Source organism: Scyliorhinus canicula, chromosome 12 (genome assembly GCF_902713615.1).
Source record: "Scyliorhinus canicula chromosome 12, sScyCan1.1, whole genome shotgun sequence".
Lineage (NCBI taxonomy): Eukaryota > Metazoa > Chordata > Chondrichthyes > Carcharhiniformes > Scyliorhinidae > Scyliorhinus > Scyliorhinus canicula.
In genome coordinates this window covers 98386424-98405907 of record NC_052157.1, presented here as the reverse complement: position 1 = coordinate 98405907, position 19484 = coordinate 98386424, and the positions used below count along the sequence as shown (strand labels likewise).

At 51.7% G+C, this 19484-nt stretch overlaps 1 protein-coding gene across 2 annotated transcripts in view; it reads left to right on the top strand.

The window, feature by feature from the left end:
* rcc1l (RCC1 like) overlaps window positions 1-19484 on the top strand; it is a 242932-nt gene that overhangs the window by 68249 nt on the left and 155199 nt on the right. For both annotated transcript variants that reach the window (XM_038813553.1, XM_038813551.1), the window contains exon 4: window positions 17242-17308. In XM_038813553.1, the coding sequence (XP_038669481.1) occupies window positions 17242-17308 (67 nt within the window). The remainder of the gene's footprint in view (window positions 1-17241; window positions 17309-19484) is intronic.

Here is a 19484-nt window from a genome sequence, read left to right as displayed (position 1 = left end):
CATATCCCACCTTTTGAACTCCTCCTCCATCTACTCCACCAACCTTGTGAGGTTGAGCTTGTGCAGGGCCCCCAGCTTCCAGCCACCTGGACTCCTAGGTACCTGAAACTCTTCCCTGCCTGCTTCAGTGGGCGCCATGATGTGGTGATGCCGGCGTTGGACTGGGGTGAGCACAGTAAGAAGTCTTACAACACCAGGTTAAAGTCCAACAGGTTTGTTTCAAACACGAGCTTTCGGAGCACGGCTCCTTCTTCAGGTGAATGGAAAGGCTTGTTCCAGAAATGTTTATATAGACACAGTCAGAGATGCCCCGGAATGCGAGCACCTGCAGGCAATCAAATCATCAAAGATGCAGAGAGAGAGGTAACTCCAGGTTAAAGAGGTGTGAATTGTCCCAAGCCAGTTCAGTCGGTAGGCCTCTGCAAGTCCAGGCTTGTTGGTGGGGGCCGAATGTAATGCGACATGAATCCCAGATCCCGGTTGAGTCCGCATTCATGCGTGCGGAACTTAGCTATAAGTTTTTGCTCAGCAATTTTGCGTTGTCGCGTCTCCTGAAGGCTTCCTTGTAGAATGCTGACCCGGAGATCAGAGGCTGAATGTCCTTGACTGCTGAAGTGTTCCCCAACTGGAAGGGAACAGTCCTGCCTGTTGATAGTCGCACGATGCCCGTTTATTCGTTGTCGTAGTGTCTGCATGGTCTCGCCAATGTACCACGCTTCGGGACATCCTTTCCTGCAGCGTATGAGGTAGACTACATTGGTCGAGTCGCACGAGTATGCGCCGCGTACCTGGTGGGTGGTGTTTCCACGTGTAATGGTGGTGTCCATGTCGATGATCTGGCATGTCTTGCAGAGATTACCCTGGCAGGGTTTTGTGGTGTTGTGGTTGCTGTTCTGAAGGCTGGGTAATTTGCTGCAAACAATGGTTTGTTTGAGGTTGCGCGGTTGTTTGAAGGCCAGTAGTGGGGGTGTGGGGATGACCTTGGCAAGATGTCCATCCTCGCTGATGATGTGTTGGAGGCTGCGAAGAAGATGTCGTAGTTTCTCCGCCCCACACCCCCACTACTGGCCTTCAAACAACCGCGCAACCTCAAACAAACCATTGTTTGCAGCAAATTACCCAGCCTTCAGAACAGCAACCACAACACCACAAAACCCTGCCAGGGTAATCTCTGCAAGACATGCCAGATCATCGACATGGACACCACCATTACACGTGGAAACACCACCCACCAGGTACGCGGCGCATACTCGTGCGACTCGACCAATGTAGTCTACCTCATACCCTGCAGGAAAGGATGTCCCGAAGCGTGGTACATTGGCGAGACCATGCAGACACTACGACAACGAATAAACGGGCATCGTGCGACTATCAACAGGCAGGACTGTTCCCTTCCAGTTGGGGAACACTTCAGCAGTCAAGGACATTCAGCCTCTGATCTCCGGGTCAGCATTCTACAAGGAAGCCTTCAGGAGACGCGACAACGCAAAATTGCTGAGCAAAAACTTATAGCTAAGTTCCGCACGCATGAATGCGGACTCAACCGGGATCTGGGATTCATGTCGCATTACATTCGGCCCCCACCAACAAGCCTGGACTTGCAGAGGCCTACCGACTGAACTGGCTTGGGACAATTCACACCTCTTTAACCTGGAGTTACCTCTCTCTCTGCATCTTTGATGATTTGATTGCCTGCAGGTGCTCGCATTCCGGGGCATCTCTGACTGTGTCTATATAAACATTTCTGGAACAAGCCTTTCCATTCACCTGAAGAAGGAGCCGTGCTCCGAAAGCTCGTGTTTGAAACAAACCTGTTGGACTTTAACCTGGTGTTGTAAGACTTCTTACTGTGCTTCAGTGGGAGCCTACCAATCCCCTCCACCTGATCCCCCGGGTGCACCACGAACAACTCACTCTTGCCCAGGTTCAGCTTATAACCAGAGAAGCCCCCGAATTCACTAAGAATCCTCATCACCTCCAGCATCCCCCGCACCGGGTCCACCACATACAACAACAGGTCGTCCGCATAAAGCGACACTCGATGCTCCTCCCCACCCCGCACCTCCAGTTCCCTGACTCCCTCAACGCCATGGCCAGGGGCTCAGTTGCCAACGCAAAGAGCAAGGGGGACAGGGAACACCCCTGTCTCCTCCCCCGGTACAGCCGAAAGTACTCCGACCTCCTCTTATTCGTGGCTACACTCGCCATCGGGGCCTCATAGAGCAACCTAACCCAACGGACAAACCCTTCCCCAAACCCAAACCTCTCCAACACCTCCCACAGATACCCCCACTCAACCCTATCAAAGGCCTTCTCCGCATCTAATGCCACCACTATCTCCACCTCCCCTTCCACAGCCGGCATCATAATAACGTTGAGGAGCCTTCGTACGTTTGTATTCAACTGCCTTCCCTTCACAAGTCCCGTCTGGTCCTCATGAATGACCCCCGGCACACAATGCTCTATTCTTGTGGCTAGGATCTTTGCCAGCAGCTTGGCGTCTACATTTAGCAGCGAGATTGGCCTATATGACCCACACTGCCGAGGGTCCTTGTCCCGCTTCAGGATCAAGGAAATCAGCGCCCGTGACATAGTTGGGGGCAAAGCCCCCCCCTCCCTTGCCTCGTTAAAGGTCCGGACCAACAGGGGGCCCAACAGGTCCGCATACCTTTTATAAAATTCCGCCGGAAACCCATCCGGCCCCGGCGCCTTCCCCGACTGCATGCTCCCTATCCCTTTAGCCAACTCCTCCAGCTCGATCGGCGCCCCCAGTCCCTCCTCCACCCTCGGAAATCGCAGCTTGTCCAAGAAGCGCCCCATTCCACCCCCCTCCACCGGGGGTTCACACCGGTACATAGAAGTCCCTGAAGACCCCATTAACATCTACCCCCCCCTCCGCACCACCTTCCCAGCTCTATCTGTCACTCCCCCAATCTCCCTGGCCGCGTCCCGCTTTCGGAGCCGGTGTGCCAGCATCCTGCTCGCCTTCTCCCCATATTCATACACCGCCCCCTGTGCTTTCCTCCACTGAGCTTCCGTCTTTCTGGTAGTCAATAGGTCGAACATGACCTGAAGGCTACGCCTCTCCCCCAGCAATCCCTCCTCCGGAGCCTCCGCATATCTCCTATCCACCCTCACCATCTCCCCTATCAGGGTTCGGATGGAAATCAACTCCCCTCTAGTCAATGCCTCCCAGACCGTCCCCACTCTGACCTCCCCGTTGTCGTTGGCCTCAAGGCCACCCCACTCAATACACCCCCGAACCCTCTCGCCACCTCCTCATCTGTCAGCAGCCCCACCTCCAAGCGCCAGAGCGGACGTTGGTCCCTCTCCTCCCCCAGCCCGAGGTCCACCCAGTGCGGGGCATGATCTGAAATGGCAATGGCAGAGTATTCAACATCCTCCACCCTCGAAACCAGCCCCCTGCTCAGGACAAAAAAATCAATCCTCGAATAGGCCTTATGCACGTGGGAGAAAAACGAGTACTCCCTGGCCCTTGGCCTCGCAAACCTCCAGGGATCCACCCCCACCATCTGGTCCATAAATCCCCTCAACACCTTAGCCGCCGCCGGCCTCCTACCCGTCCGGGACTTGGATCGATCTAATGGGGGATCCAGCACCGTGTTGAACCCCCCCCCCCCCCCCCCCCCCCCCCATGATCAAGCCCCCCACCTCCAGGTCCGGAATGCGGCCCAACATACGCCGCATAAACCCCGCATCGTCCCAATTTGGGGCGTAAACATACACCAACACCACCCGCCCCCCCTGCAGCTTGCCACTCACCATCACATACCTCCCGCCACTGTCAGCCACCACATTTAACGCCTCAAACGTCCACCAGGATCGCCACCCCCCGACTCTTCTCATCCAGCCCTGAGTGAAATACTTGGCCCACCCGTCCCTTCCTCAGCCGAACCTGGTCAGCCACTTTCAGGTGTGTCTCTTGGACCATGGCTACATCCGTCTTCAGCCCCTTCAAGTGCGCAAACACCCGGGCCCGTTTGACCGGCCCGTTTGTCCGTGCCCCCCCCCCCCCCCCCCCGGGCTAGGACCCCTCCTAGCCGCGCCCCTCCCTTCATAGCACTCCCGTGAGCCAGCTAACTTCTGCTGACCCCGGCAACTCCCGCCCTACCTCCGACTTCCCCACGTGGGGCTACCTCATCTCCTTCGTGCCCATCAGCAGGCCCTCCTCCCCACTCGCTCTTGCGCGGGGAAAAAAAAACAGCCAGCAACGGCCCGCGCTTCTCAGCCCCGACTCCGCCCCCACCATCTCACAGCGTGGGAAACCAGAGAAAAGCCCGCGCTTTTGCCCTGCCCAGCCCCGCCTCCTCTAGGGCAACTCCCATTGCCAGTCCCCCCCACCAGCTCCCCGCACTCCCCGTTTACCCCCCTGCCCGAACCCGTCCACCAGACCCATACAAAAAAGACATAACGACATCACCCCACCCACCCTAAAGCCAACCCACATCTTACATTAAACAGAGCAAACACAAGTACATTATCATACAACATCCCCCATCTTAGACCCTCAGTTTGAGTCCAGTTTCTCGGCCTGCACAAAGGTCCACGCCTCCTCCGGGGACTCAAAATCGTGGTGCCCACAGACGCGCCGGCTGCAACACGCCAAACTTCACGCTCCGTCTGTGGAGCACCGCCTTCGCCCGGTTAAACCCGGCCCTCCGCTTCGCCACCTCCGCACTCCAGTCCTGGAAGATCCGCACCTCCGTATTCTCCCACTTGCTGCTCCGCTCCTTCTTGGCCCACCGGAGCACGCACTCACGATCCACGAACTGGTGAAACCGCAGCAACACCGCCTGTGGCGGCTCGTTCTGCTTGGGCCTCCTAGCCAGAATTCTGTGGGCCCCCTCCAACTCCAGGGGCCCCTGGAAGGACCCAGCTCCCATCAGCGAGTTCAGCATAACGACCACATAGGCTGCCAGGTCCGACCCCTCCAGCCCCTCCGTGAGGACCAGGATCCGCAAATTCTTCCGCCTTGACCGGTTGTCCAACTCCTCGAACCGCTCCTGCTACCTTTTATGAAGGGCCTCGTGCATCTCCACCTTCCCTGCGACGGCCACGGCCTCATCCTCCCTTTCGGAGGCCTGCTTCTGCAGCTCCCGGATCGCGGCACCCTGGGCTGTCTGAGTCTCCATCAGCTCTCTGGTGGTAGCCTTCAGCGACTCCAGCAGCTCCACCTTAAGCTCCTGGAAGCAGCGCAGCAGAGTCTCCTGCTGCTCCTGCGCCCACTGCCTCCACTCCTCCGGGCCTCCACCGGCTGCCATTATGTTTTTCTTCCCCTGCTTTTCCAGGGGTGCTTCCACCGTTTTTCTTCTTACCCCGCTCCTGGTCCGGACCATAGGACCGTAGGGATCGACTTCAGTCCCGTTCCCATGTCGGGACTCGTCGACGAAGTTCCGTTGGCGGCACTGAAAAGAGCCCCAAAGTCCATTATTCGCGGGAGCTGCCGAACACGCGGCTTAGCTCCGCATTACCGCCACCGGAAGTCCGATAGCGGGACTTAAGGGACATCTAGATAAATATATGAATAGGGTGGGAATGGAATGGAAGGATGCGGACTCCGTAAGTGCAAACGGTTTTAATTTAGGGAGGTATCGTGGTCGGCGCAGGTTTGGAAGGCCGAAGGGCCTGTTCGTGTTCTGTATTGTTCTTTGTTATTTGTTCTATAACAATTTGTTTATTTGAGGATACATTTTTTCCCAATTTAGAGGCCAATCCAAATCTAATGGCTACATATATTTGTAATATGATTCCTACCCATTTTAATGTTGTTAGACCTGTATCTTTGAGCCAAATGCTTAACCAACCAAATGGATTCCAGCCACATCCACTACTGTCAGACGCCCCTTTTTTCCACATCTTTTCCATCTTGCTCAATCAGCTGAGTGATGTTGTCAATTTGTTTTTGACAACGTCAATCCATGAATCGCACTCTGGTCCAATAATGGCACAGGCAATAATGGCAATACTTGAGCATGTAGCACATAATCCAAGACCATCTGATTTTGTACAGCCATTGTCCTTATTTCCAATGTTTCCTGGTACACCAATTCCATTGCAATCACAGTTTTGTTTGCCATCTTGGGGAATGCATGTGCCATTTATTTCGTAAAGAGCCAATACCACACTGTAATAGATAGAGATAGAGAAATACAGCACAGAACAGGCCCTTCGGCCCACGATGTTGTGCTGAACTTTTGTCCTAGGTTAATCATAGAATTTTGGACACAAAGGGCAATTTATCATGGCCAATCCAGCCAACCTGCACATCTTTGGACTGTGGGAGGAAATCGGAGTACCCGGAGGAAACCCACGCACACACGGGGAGGATGTGCAGACTCCACACAGACGGTGATCCAAGCCGAAATCGAACCTGGGACCCTGGAGCTGTGAAGCAATTGTGCTAACCACAATGCTACCGTGCTGCCCTTAAGAACAAATTAATCTACACTCCATTATTCTACCCTAATCCATGTACCTATCCAATAGCCGCTTGAAGGTCCCTAACGTTTCCGACTCAACTACTTCCACAGGCAGTGCATTCCATACCCCCACTACTCTCTGGGTAAAGAACCTACCTCTGACATCCTCCCCTATATCTTCCATCATTTACCTTAAATCTATGTCTCCTTGTAATGGTTTGTTCCACCCGGGGAAAAAGTCTCTGACTGTCTACTCTATCTATTCCCCTGATCATCTTATAAACCTCTATCAAGTCGCCCCTCATCCTTCTCCCTTCTAATGAGAAAACGCCTAGCACCCTCAACCTTTCCTCATAAGACCTACTCTCCATTCCAGGCAACATTCTGGTAAATCTCCTTTGCACCTTTTCCAAAGCTTCCACATCCTTCCTAAAATGAGGTGACCAGAACTGCACACACTACTCCAAATGTGGCCTGACCAAGGTTTTGTACAGCTGCATCATCACCTCATGGCTCTTAAATTCAATCCCTCTGCTAATGAACGCCAGCACCAGAGGCCTTCTTCACAGCTCTATCCACTTGAGTGGCAACTTTCAAAGATCTATGAACATAGACCCAAGATCTCTTTGCTCTCTACATTACCAAGAACCCTACCGTTAACTCTGTATTCCGCATTGATATTTGACCTTCCAAAATGGACAACCTCATACTTGTCTGGGTTAAACTCCATCTGCCACTTCTCAGCCCAGCTTTGCATCCTATCTATGTCTCTTTGCAGCCGACAACAGCCCTCTTCACTATCCACAACTTCACCAGTCTTCATATCATCTGCAGATTTACTGACCCACCCTTCAACTCCCTCATCCAAGTCATTAATGAAAATCACAAACCGCAGAGGACCCAGAACTGATCCCTGCGGTACGCCACTGGTAACTGGGCTCCAGTCTGAATATTTGCCATCCACCACCACTCTCTGACTTCTATCGGTTAGCCAGTTCGTTATCCAACTGGCCAAATTTCCCACTATCCCATGCCTCCTTACTTTCTGCATAAGCCTACCATGGGGAACCTTATCAAATGCCTTACTAAAATCCATGTACACTACATCCACTGCTTTACCTTCATCCACATGCTTGGTCACCTCCTCAAAGAAGTCAATAAGACTTGTAAGGCAAGACCTACCCCTCACAAATCCGTGCTGACTATCCCTAATCAAGCAGTGTCTTTCCAGATGCTCAGAAATCCTATCCCTCAGTACCCTTTCCATTACTTTGCCTACCACCGAAGTAAGACTGGCCTGTAATTCCCAGGGTTATCCCTATTCCCTTTTTTGAATAGGGGCACGGCATTTGCCACTCGCCAATCCCCTGGTATCTGGTAGCATAGCAGCAAAGAAGTACTACCATCTAGAGTATTCAAAATTCAGTTTATGCTTGCTCTGCTTCATAAAGGGGCTTCATTATAGGGGCTGGTTTAGCACAGTGGGCTAAACAGCTGGCTTGTAATGCAGAACAAGGTTCAATTCCCGTACCGGCCTCCCCGAACAGGCGCTGGAATGTGGTGACTTGGGGCTGTTCACAGTAACTTCATTGAAGCTTACTTGTGACAAAAGTGATTATTATATTATTAAAGTAGTACCATGTCCATACAGATGATGGAGTGGGGGGGGCATTCCTGTGAGTTAAAAGGCGGGATGTAATGCAACAAAGCGCAGCGTCTATTAAAGTCTGGGTAACCAAGGAGTAAGCTGTATGGTTACACACCTACATGGTCATTTCCAAAGTTCAGGCTACATTTATTATTATATTGGAATATCTGCAGCAGGGTGTTCAGTCCATGCTGCCAACATTCTTGGGGCTCTCCATCAAAGGCAGTTTCATTTCTAGACCCATCTCTGGTTGGTTCTTTATGTGTGTCTTGAACTATAATTATATAATTACCATGGCTAGGGTAAGACCACCCCACCTCGGGTCCCCCTCCATTTGTCAGCTCTATACACCAGTCAGCAATTGGATGTATAGCGATGGGTATCCCTTTGGTGAGGCTTCTGGCATATCATGCATTTTCGACCCTTCTGAGTTTTCCTCCACATTTAATTTGGCGCATCGACAGTTTATCTCTTGTGGCATCGCAGTGTTGCTGGCTTTCTAGATCATCCATGTGAAGGTGTAATAGTGCACACAGAGTAAAGTCTGGGATTGGAATCCCCTGAGTGCAAAGAACAATACAGCACAGGAACAGGCCCTTTGGCCCTCCAAGCCTGTACCGGCCATGATACCAACCTTTGCCAACACCCTCATCACTTCCTTGTGCCATATTCCTCTATACCCATCCTATCCATATGTTTGTTAAGATGCCTTTTGAACGCTGTTAATGTTTCTGCGTCCACAGCCTCCCTTGGCAACGTGTTCCAGGCACTCGCCACCCCTGCGTAAAAAAAACCTGCCACGCACATCTCCTCTAAACCTAAAACTATGCCCCCTGGTGACTGACCCCTCCACCCTGGGAAAGAGTGTCTGCCCATCCACTCTATCCATGCCCCTCATAATCTTGTAGACCTCTATTAGGTCACCCCTCAATCTCCGTCTTTCAAATAAAAACAGTTTGAGTCTATTCAGCCTCTCCACATAGCTAACACCTTACAGACCAGGCAGCATTCTGGTAAACCTCCTCTGCACCCTCTCCAAAGCCTCCACAACCTTCTGGTAGTGTGACAACCAGAATTGTGCGCAATATTCCAAGTGCGGCCTTACCAAGGTTCTATGCAACTGTAGCATGACTTGCCATTTTTTTGTACTCGATCACCCGTCCAATAAAAGCAAGCATTCCATATGCTTTCTTGACTACCTTGTCCATCTGTGTTGCCACCTTCAAAGATCTGTGGACCTGCATGCCCAGATCTCTCTGACTTTATTCCTAAGAGTTTTGCCATTTACGGTATATTTTCGCTCTGTGATAGACCTACCATAATGCATTACCTCGCATTTGTCCGGATTAAACTCCATTAGCCATTTTTCTGCCCAAGTTTTCAACCTACCTATGTCCTGCTGTATCTTCTGACAATCCTCAACACTATCAACCTTGGTGTCATCCGCGAACTTAACTAATCAGACCGGCTACATTTTCCTCCAAATCGTTTATGTACACTATAAACAACAGAGGCCCAAGAACAGATCCCTGTGGAACACCACTAGTCACAACCTTCTATTCCGAAAAACACCCTACTACTACTGTTTGCCTTCTGTGACCGAGCCAGTTCTGTATCCATCTTGCCACCTCACCTCTGATCCCGTGTGACTTCACCTTTCGTACCAGTCTGCCATGAGGCACCTTGTCAAAGGCTTTACTGAAGTCCATGTAAACAACATTCACCGCCCTCCCCATATCAATCCTTTTTGTCACCTCCTCAAAAAACTCGATCACATTAGTGAGGCACGACCACCCTTTCACAAAACCAAGGTGTCTATCGCTAATGAATCTAGTTGTTTCCAAATGGGTATAAATCCTGTTCCTGAGAATTCTCTCCAATAATTTACCTAGTACTGACATGAGGCTCACCGGCCTATTATTTCCAGGAGTATTCCTGCTACCTTTCTTAAACTTCGGTACTACATTAGCTATTCTCCAATCCTCTGGGATCTCACCTGTAGCCAATCCATGACTGATAAAGATGTCCCCCAGCAATTTCCTCACTTGCTTCCCTCAGACTTCTGGGGTAAATCCCATCCGTCCCAGGAGACTTGTCTACCTTAATATCTTTTAAAAGATCCAATACCTCCTCTTTTTTAATGTTAACATGATTCAGACTGTCCACATACCCTATCCAAGAATAATCTTCCACAAAGTCCCTTTCTTTGGTGAACACTGATGCTCATTTGATGCTCAAATGAGTACTCATTTAGTACCTCACCTACTTCCTCTGGCTTAACCCATAGATTCCCCCCCACTGTCCTTAAGTGGTCCAATCCTTTCACTGGCCACCCTCTTGCTTTTTACAAATGAATAAAAGCTTTGGGATTCATCTTAAGCCTACTTGCCAAGCACTTTTCATGACCCCTTTTCAGTGTGAACTTTTCATGTTCACAATATCCCTTGTTCGCCAAGGCTCCCTAAATTTCCCATATTTATCCTTTATTCTCTCCTGAATGTGACTTTCCTGAATCCAAATCAACTGTCGCTTGAAAGACTCCCACAGGCCCGATGTTGATTTACTATCCAACAGCCGCACCCAATCTAAATTCTTCAATTCCTGTCTAATGTTATCATAATTTGGCTTTCCCCAGTTTAGCACACTAAAACGTACGGAATTGTAGGGAAACTAGTTCCCACTGACCTGGGCTATGGAGTGCATAGGATCTTATGTTTCTCAGGTACAGATCCGTTCTTACTCATTGCTTGATGAACCTGCTGCAACCACTCACTGTATAGGTTAGGACTTCCAGGTTGTAAACCAGTTTATTGCGTACTTTGCACCTTCCTCCTTCGGTATCAAACCGAAAATCTCTTTGTTGTACATGACCTGGCCCTTGAGGGTAGCCTGTAAGAATCATAGGTTAGCACTGCGCCTCTGAGGACCCGGGTTCGATCCCGGCCCCAGGTGGAAGTCTGTGTGGAGTTTGCACTTTCTCTCCGTGTCTGCGTGGGTTTTACCCCCATAACCCTAGGTGATTGGCCACACTAAATTGCCCCTTAATTGGGGGGAAAAAATAACTGGGTACTATAAATTTATTTAAAAAAGGACTTCCGGTTGCGGCTATGCGGAACTAAGCCGCACGTTCGGCAGCTCCCACCGGGAACGGACTTTTGGGCTCTTTTAAGGGCCCCCAGCGGTACTTGTTCGACGGTTCCCGACGTGGGGAGGTGTCTGCAGCGGTTCCCCAGTGGTCTATGGTCTTGACCAGGAGTGCGGCCAGCAAAATAGCGGTGGCAGCGCCCAAGAAAAAGCGGGGGAAGAGAATCAAGATGGCGGCCGGTGGAGGCCTCGAAGAATGGAGGCAGTGGGCGCAGGTGCAGCAGGAGACTCTCCAGCGATGTTTTCAGGAGCTAAAGGTGGAGCTGCTAGACTCGCTGAAGACGAATGCGGACAAGCTGCTGGCGACGCAGGCAGCCCAGGGGGTGGAGATCCGGGAGTTCTGACAACAACCCTCCGAAAGAGAGGATGAGGCCGCGGCCCTCGTGGTAAAGGTGGAGATGCACGAGGCGCTCCATAAGAAGTGGCAGGAGCGGTTCGAGGAGATGGAGAACCGGTCGAGGAGAAAAATTTGCGGATCCTGGGCCTCACGGAGGGGTCAGACCTGGGGACCTTTGTGGTCGTTTTGTTGAACTCGCTGATGGGAGCTGGGTCCTTCCAGGGGCCCCTGGAGCTGGAGGGGGCCCACAGAATATGGCCAGGAGGCCCAAGCCGAATGAGCCGCCACGGGCGGTGCTGGTGCGGTTCCACCGGTTCGCTGACCGAGAGAGCGTGCTTAGGTGGGCCAAGAAGGAGCGGAGCAGCAAGTGGGAGAACACGGTAGTGCGGATCTACCAGGACTGGAGTGCGGAGGTGGCTAAGCGGAGGGCCGGGTACAACCGGACGAAGGCGGTGCTCCACAGAAAGAGCGTGAAGTTTGGCATGTTACAGCCGGCGCGTCTGTGGGTCACATTAAAGGACCGGCACTTTTATTTTGAGTCCCCGGAGGAGGCGTGGGCCTTTGTGCCGGCCGAGAAAGTTGGACTCTGACTGAGGGTCGGGGGTTTGTAAATAACTGTGTTAACCTTTGGTGGGAAGGGACTCTGTGTTATGCTGTTTTAAGCTGGTTGTGTGTTGGTTCTTGGGCGGGTGGGGTGCTGTCTTTTTTTTTGCGGGGTCGGGCAGAGGGAAAGCGCGGGCTTTTCTTCTGTTTCCCGCACTGAGGGTGGATGAGGGCGGGGTCGGAGCTCAGATGCGCGGGCTTGTTTCCCGAGCGGGAGGGGGAGGAGGAGACCGCTGATGGGTATCGGGGGAGGAGAAGTAGTCCCAAGTGGGGGGGGGGGACGGAGGTGTGGCGGGAGCTGCGGGGGTCAGCCGAAGTTAGCTGGCTCACGGGAGTGCTATGGAGGGAGTAACGCGGCTGGGGGGGGGGGGGGGGGGGGGTACCAGGTTGCTGCTGAAATGGCCAGGAAGGAGCTGGAGTATGCAGGTGGGGCAGTGGTGGGGGTTTGCCGCCATGGGGAACGGGCCGAGCGGGGGGTGCTGGCCTGGGGCGGGCAGGGGACGGGTTATAAGAACATAAGTTATGGCTAGTCGGCAGGGGAGGGGGGCAGGGAGCCCTCTGATCCGGCTTATAACTTGGAATGTGAGGGGGCTGAATGGGCCGGACAAACGGGCCCGGGTGTTTACGCACCTGAAGGGCTGAGACTGAGGAAGGGCTGGGTAGGCCAGGTGTTTCATTCGGGGCTGGATGCAAAAAATCGGGGGGTAGCGATTCTGGTGGGAAAAAGGGTGTCGTTTGAGGCGTCAAAGGTGGTGACTGACAGTGGAGGGAGGTATGTGATGGTGAGCGGCAAGTTGCAAGGGGAGCGGGTGGTGCTGGTGAAGGGGGGGGGGGGGGAGAGAGACTTTAACACAGTGCTGGATCCCCCATTGGATCGATCCATGTCCAGGATGGGCAGGAGGCCCGCGGCGGCTAAGGTGTTGAGGGGGTTTATGGACCAGATGGGAGGGGTGGATCCTTGAAGGTTCACGAGGCCGAGGGCCATGTAGTATTCATTTTTTTCCCACGTGCATAAGGCCTATTCCCGGATCGATTTTTTTTGTCCTGAGCAGGGGGCTGATTTCAAGGGTGGAGGATGCTGAGTATTTGGCCATAGTCATTTCGGACCATGCCCCGTACTGGGTAGACCTTGAGCTGGGGGAGGAGAGGGACCAGCGCCCGCTCTGGCTCCTGGAGGTGGGACTGCTGGTGGATGAGAAGGTGGGCGGGCGGGTTCGGGGGTGTATCCAGAGGTACTTAGAGGCCAATAATAATGTGGAGGTCCGGGTGGGGACGGTTTGGGAGGCATTGAAGGCGGTGATTAGAGGGGAGTTGATTTCCATCCGAGCCCATAGGGAGAGGGGAGAGCAAAGAGAGAGGGAGAGGTTGGTGGGGGAGATGGTGAGGGTGGACCGGAGTTACGCGGAGGCTCCGGAGGAGGGACTGTTGAGGGAGTGACGTAACCTTCAGACCAAGTTCGACTTGCTGTCCACCGGAAAGGCGGAAGCTCAGTGGAGGAAGGCACAGAGAGCGGTGTACGAATATGGGGAGAAGGCAAGTAGAATGCTGGCGCATCAGCTACGTAAGCGAGACACGGCCAGGGAGATTGGTGGAGTGACGGATAGGGGAGGCCATGTGGTGCGAAGGGGGGGTGGACATTAATCGGGTCTTCAGGGACTTTTATGGAATTGTATCGGTCCGAGCCCCCGGTAAGGGGGGAAGGGGGGGGAGGGGGGGGAATGGGGCGCTTTTTGGATAGGCTGAGATTTCCGACGGTGGAGGAGGGACAGGTGGAGGGGCTGGGGGCGCCGATTGAGCTGGAGGAGCTGGTCAAAGGGATAGGCAGCCGGGGAAGGCGCCGGGGCCGGATGGGTTTCCGGTCGAATTTTACAAAATGTATGCAGACCTGTTGGGCCCCCTGTTGGTTAGGACCTTTAACGAGGCAAGGGAGGGGGGGGGCTTTGCCCCCGACTATGACACGGGCGCTGATTTCCTTGATCCTTAAACGGGACAAGGACCCCCTGCAGTGTGGATCATATAGGCCGATCTCGTTATTAAATGTGGATGCCAAGCTGTTGGCGAAGATCTTGGCCACAAGGATAGAGGACTGTGTGCCGGGGGTCATTCATGAAAGGTTTGGGTTCGGGGAGGGGTTTGTCAGTTGGGTGAGGCTGTTATATGAGGCCCCGATGGCGAGCGTAGCCACGAATAGGAGGAGATCGGAGTACTTTCGGTTGTACCGGGGGACGAGGCAGGGGTGTCCCCTGTCCCCTTTGCTCTTTGCGTTGGCAGTTGAGCCCCTGGCCATGGCGTTGAGGGAGTCGAGGAATTGGAGGGGTCTGGTGCGGGGTGGGGAGGAGTACCGAGTGTCATTATATGCAGATGACTTGTTGCTTTATGTCGCGGACCCAGTGGGGGGAATGCCGGAGGTGATGCAGATCCTTGGGGAATTTGGGGGCTTTTCTGGGTACAAGCTCAACCTGGGTAAGAGTGAGCTGTTCGTCGTGCACCCGGGGGATCAAGAGGCGGGGATTGATAGGCTCCCGCTGAAAAGGGCGGGGAGGAGCTTTCGGTACCTGGGGAGTCCAGGTGGCTAGGAGCTGGGGGGCCCTTCACAAGCTTAACCTCACTAGGCTGGTGGAGCAAATGGAGGAGGAGATTAAAAGATGGGACATGTTGCCGCTGTCGCTGGCGGGCAGGGTGCAGTCCGTCAAGATGACGGTGCTCCCAAGGTTTTTGTTTCTGTTCCAGTGCCTCCCCATCCTTATCCCGAAGGCCTTTTTTAGGAGGGTCAACAGGAGTATTACGGGATTTGTATTGGCGCATGGGACTCCGAGGGTGAGAAGGGTGTTTTTTGAGTGGGGCAGGGATAGCGGGGGGCTGGCTGTGGGTACTACTGGGCTGCCAACGCAGCGATGGTGCGTAAGTGGGTAATGGACGGGGCAGGGGCAGCATGGAAGAGGATGGAGATGGCGTCCTGCGTGGACACGAGCCTGGAGGCACTGGTAACGGCGCCGTTGCCGCTCCTTCCGAGCCCGGTGGTGGCGGCTACCCTTAAAATTTGGGGGCAATGGAGACGGCATAGGGGGGAGGTGGGGGGCTCGATGGAGTCCCCGATACGGGGGAACCACCGGTTTGTACCAGGGAACAATGATGGCGGATTTCTGGGCTGGCACAGGGTAGGGGTTAGGAGGTTGAGGGACCTGATTGTGGAGGGGAGGTTTGCGAGTTGGGTGAGTTAGAGGGGAAGTTTGTGCTCCCCCCGGGGAACATGTTTAGGTACATGCAGGTTAGGGTGTTTGCCAGGCGGCAGGTGGAGGGGTTCCCTCTGCTGCCCCCACGTGGGTACGGGGCTCTTGGGGTATGGGTTGGAGGGGGGAGAATTTTGGACGTGTACCACGTCATGCAGGAGGTGGATGAGGCCTCGGTGGACGAGCTGAAGGGTAAATGGGAGGAGGAGCTGGGTGAGGAGATTGAGGAGGGGACGTGGGCGGATGCCCTGGAGAGAGTGAATTCCTCCTCTTCCTGTGCGCGGCTTAGCCTCATACAGTTCAAGGTGCTGCACAGGGCCCACATGACCGGGACGAGGATGAGTAGGTTTTTCGGGGGCGAAGACAGGTGTGCTAGGTGCTCGGGGAGCCCAGCGAACCACGCCCATATGTTTTGGGCATGCCCAGCGCTGGGGGAAGTTCTGGAAGGGGGTAGCAAGGGCGGTGTTGAGGGTGGTAAGATCCAGGGTCAAGCCAGGCTGGGGACTCGCAATTTTTGGGGTTGCAGTGGAGCCGGGAGTGCAGGAGGCGAAAGAGGCCGGTGTTCTGGCCTTTGCATCCCTAGTAGCCCGGTGGAGGATTTTGCTTCAATGGAAGGATGCGAGGCCCCCAAGTGTGGAGGCCTGGATCAATGATATGGCGGGGTTCATCAAATTGGAGAGGGTGAAATTTGCCCTGAGGGGATCAGTACAGGGGTTCTTTAGGCGGTGGCAGCCTTTCCTGGACTTCCTGGCAGAACGGTAGGAAAGTAGGCCGGCAGCAGCAGAAACGAGGGGGGGGTGGGGTTTGTTTTCGGGGGAAGGGAGATATGTGTTTATTGAATATGCCGGGTGTTTATCTATTTCTTCGTTTTGTAGTTACTGGGGGGGGGGGGGGGGGTGTGGGGGTGGTCTGGTTTTGGGGGTTAGTGTATTTTTCTTTTTGTTGTTAATACTGGTTTCTTGTTGTTGTTTTCTGTTTTTGATATGTTTTGGAAAATCTCAATAACAATTATTTAAAAAAAAAAATTTATTGAAAAAAAAAAGAATCACTGCAGTTCCGTTCGGCCATTGAGTCTGCACTGACCCCTCAAAGAATTCCCTACCGAGGCCCACATCCCATCCTATCCCTGTAACCCAATAACCCCACCTACCTGGAGAATCAAGGGTTAAAGATCTTCAGAAAATACATTATGCTTTTAAGTTATTCCTTGTCTATCTCTTTTCTTTCCTATCATCCTTGTGTTTCTGAACATGGTTACAGTGACCATGTTACCATGGCAAATGCACACAGAAACTAATTCCCCCTGACAAATGTACACAGAAACTAATGCCCCCCTAAACAAAAAGATGCAGTCCTAAGTGAGCTGAGAATGACACTAACAACCAATTCAAGATTATCATTTGAGCTCCGTCTTGTCAGAAGCTCCCTGTGTTCTTGTGCTGATACGTGTCCTTTGCTTACAAACTGAATATGTCCAGACATATATCAGAGCCAACCTGCCAACCAATCGGCATCCTTTCTCTTGCAGTCAAAATTGTTGTTCCCGTTGAAATTTAATATTCTTGTGTGTGTGCTAATGAGTCCAAAACTTAAAGCTTTGACAGCATGTCTCCCTTTTTGACGATGCTCAAGTTCTGCACCACAAAACAGAATGCTCAAAAGTTATTGTATGATTATTTATAATTTGGTAGGCTGCACAGTGGATATTGGCAAAGGAGAGCTCCCCTCTGCAATCTTTGTATCTCTTCTTTAGACCGGAGTTTGTTAGCCCTGCCAAACATTGATGCTTTTTCATGAACTGTTGGTAGTTGTTATTGAAATTTATCTGTTTCTTTGCAGTTTTCAGTATGGGAAACAATGCCTATGGCCAGTGTGGAAGAAGGATCGTGGACAGTGAGATTTACAGGTGGGCTATGTTGCTCTGTTTACTTGCTATAAATACAGCAGTCTATATGGTCGCCTTCCTTAAATCCTAATTATGTTTACACTTAGAGTCGCCAGGTATCTCTCGATACCGCCACAAGGTTCAACCCGAATACTGATCAAAGAGCCAATACACCAGTTAGTTAGTTCAAAGTCAATACTATTTATTTACACACACCGTAGGATCTACACATGCACAAAGTCCTACAAACTAAACTATCTCTAACGCTAACGCCTACATTTAACTTCGGGTGCCCACTCAGTCAGAGGAACAATGGCCGCTGTTCGGATCTGAGGTTGTTGGGTTCGAAGAGGTACAGCTAAGGTCGCCCGTCTGGTAGCGAGCGTTGGCCTTGAACTAACTTGCTCCTGGTGATGCTGGTGGAAGGGTTTCTCCGCTTTGAGAGCCAAGTCCAAGAGAGCGATTCTCTAGTGGGGGTTTCTTCTTATACCTGGAGGAGCTTTGCGCGCTTTTAGGCGGACCTTAAACTTGGCCCCAATTAATTGGGTCGCTTCTCGATCACTGTTATTGATCTTGACCAATAAAGGTGTGGGTGCCCTGATGGCTGGGCGTGTCTTAGGTGGCCGTTGTCCTTGCTTTGTTTGTGTCTTTCTGACGCCGGGATGTCTGCAATAGTATCGGTCACCTGAGTGTCATTCCTTTGTTCCCGGAGATGGGCCATCAATATGCTAATCGACGTACAGTTTCAATTCCGTCTGGGAGCTGTTTCCCAAATATACATTGAGGCTTCTGTGCCTGCTTGTTTTCTAGCATTGTCCACAGTTCCCTATATTCTTTGTGAGCGTCCAGTTTGTATTCTGGAAGTGGCCATCCCAGATGGCTACACTCCCTCCTTGTGATCCTCAACGCGAAGCATGGAGGATCATATTACTGAGTCGTCTTTGTTCCCCGCCTAAGTCGAGCACCCGTAAGCAAGGACCAGCTCTACTCTACTCTGTCCTATGAATGGGAACTTTACCTAAATTGTTTTATATACATACATTATTATAAAATTCTAAGGGGCGCGATGACATTCAAGCATGCATTACAAAATAAAAACACGGGAACCTCTAACTATTCTGATCTGGACTATCCTTAATCAATCAAAAGAATTAACAACAGTATAAAACTATACAATAGCAACAAAAGAATAAACTGGAAGTAAAAAGGTAAATGGTAAGCAATGCGGCAGGTTGTTACATTAAGATATGGGTTCAACGTCAAGGAAAATTAGGAGAAAAGTTAAGCGGAAATATAACCGAAGAGAGGTTACTGATCGAGGTATTAAGATTCAAAACAGAGGTATAAAAGCCAACATAAGTGTACTTTACCTGAATGCTCGTAGTATTCGGAATAAGGTAAATGAGTTGATGGCGCAAATCATCATGAATGACTATGATTTAGTGGCCATTACTGAAACATGGTTAAAGGATGGTTTAAGACTGGGAGTTAATATCCGAGAGTATCAAACTATTCGAAAGAACAGAGTGGATGATAAGGGAGGTGGTGTAGCTCTGTTATTTAAGGATGACATCTGGGCAATAGTAAGGGATGACATCGGTGCTATGGAGGATAAGGTTGAATCCATTTGGGTGGAAATTAGGAATAGTAAGGCGAAAAAGTCACTGATAGGAGTAGTCTACAGGCCACCAAATAGTAACATTGTGGTGGGGCAGGCAATAAACAAGAAATAACTGATGCATGTAGAAATGGTACAGCAGTTATCATGGGGGATTTAAATCTACATGGCGATTGGTTTAACCAGGTTGGTCAAGGCAGCCTTGAGGAGGAGTTTATAGAATGTATCCGCGATATTTTCCTAGAACAGTATGTAATGGAACCTACGAGGGAACAAGCGGTCCTAGATCTGGTCCTGTGTAATGAGACAGGATTGATTAATGATCTCATAGTTAGGGATCCTCTCGGGAGGAGCGATCACAATATGGTGGAATTTAAAATACAGATGGAGGGTGTGAAGGTAAAATCAAACACTAGTGTTTTGTGCTTAAACAAAGGAGATTAAAATGGGATGAGAGAAGAGATAGCTAAGGTAGACTGGGAGCAAAGACTTTTATGGTGAAACAGTTGAGGAACAGTGGAGAACCTTCCAAGCGATTTTTCAGTGCTCAGCAAAGGTTTATACCAACAAAAAGGAAGG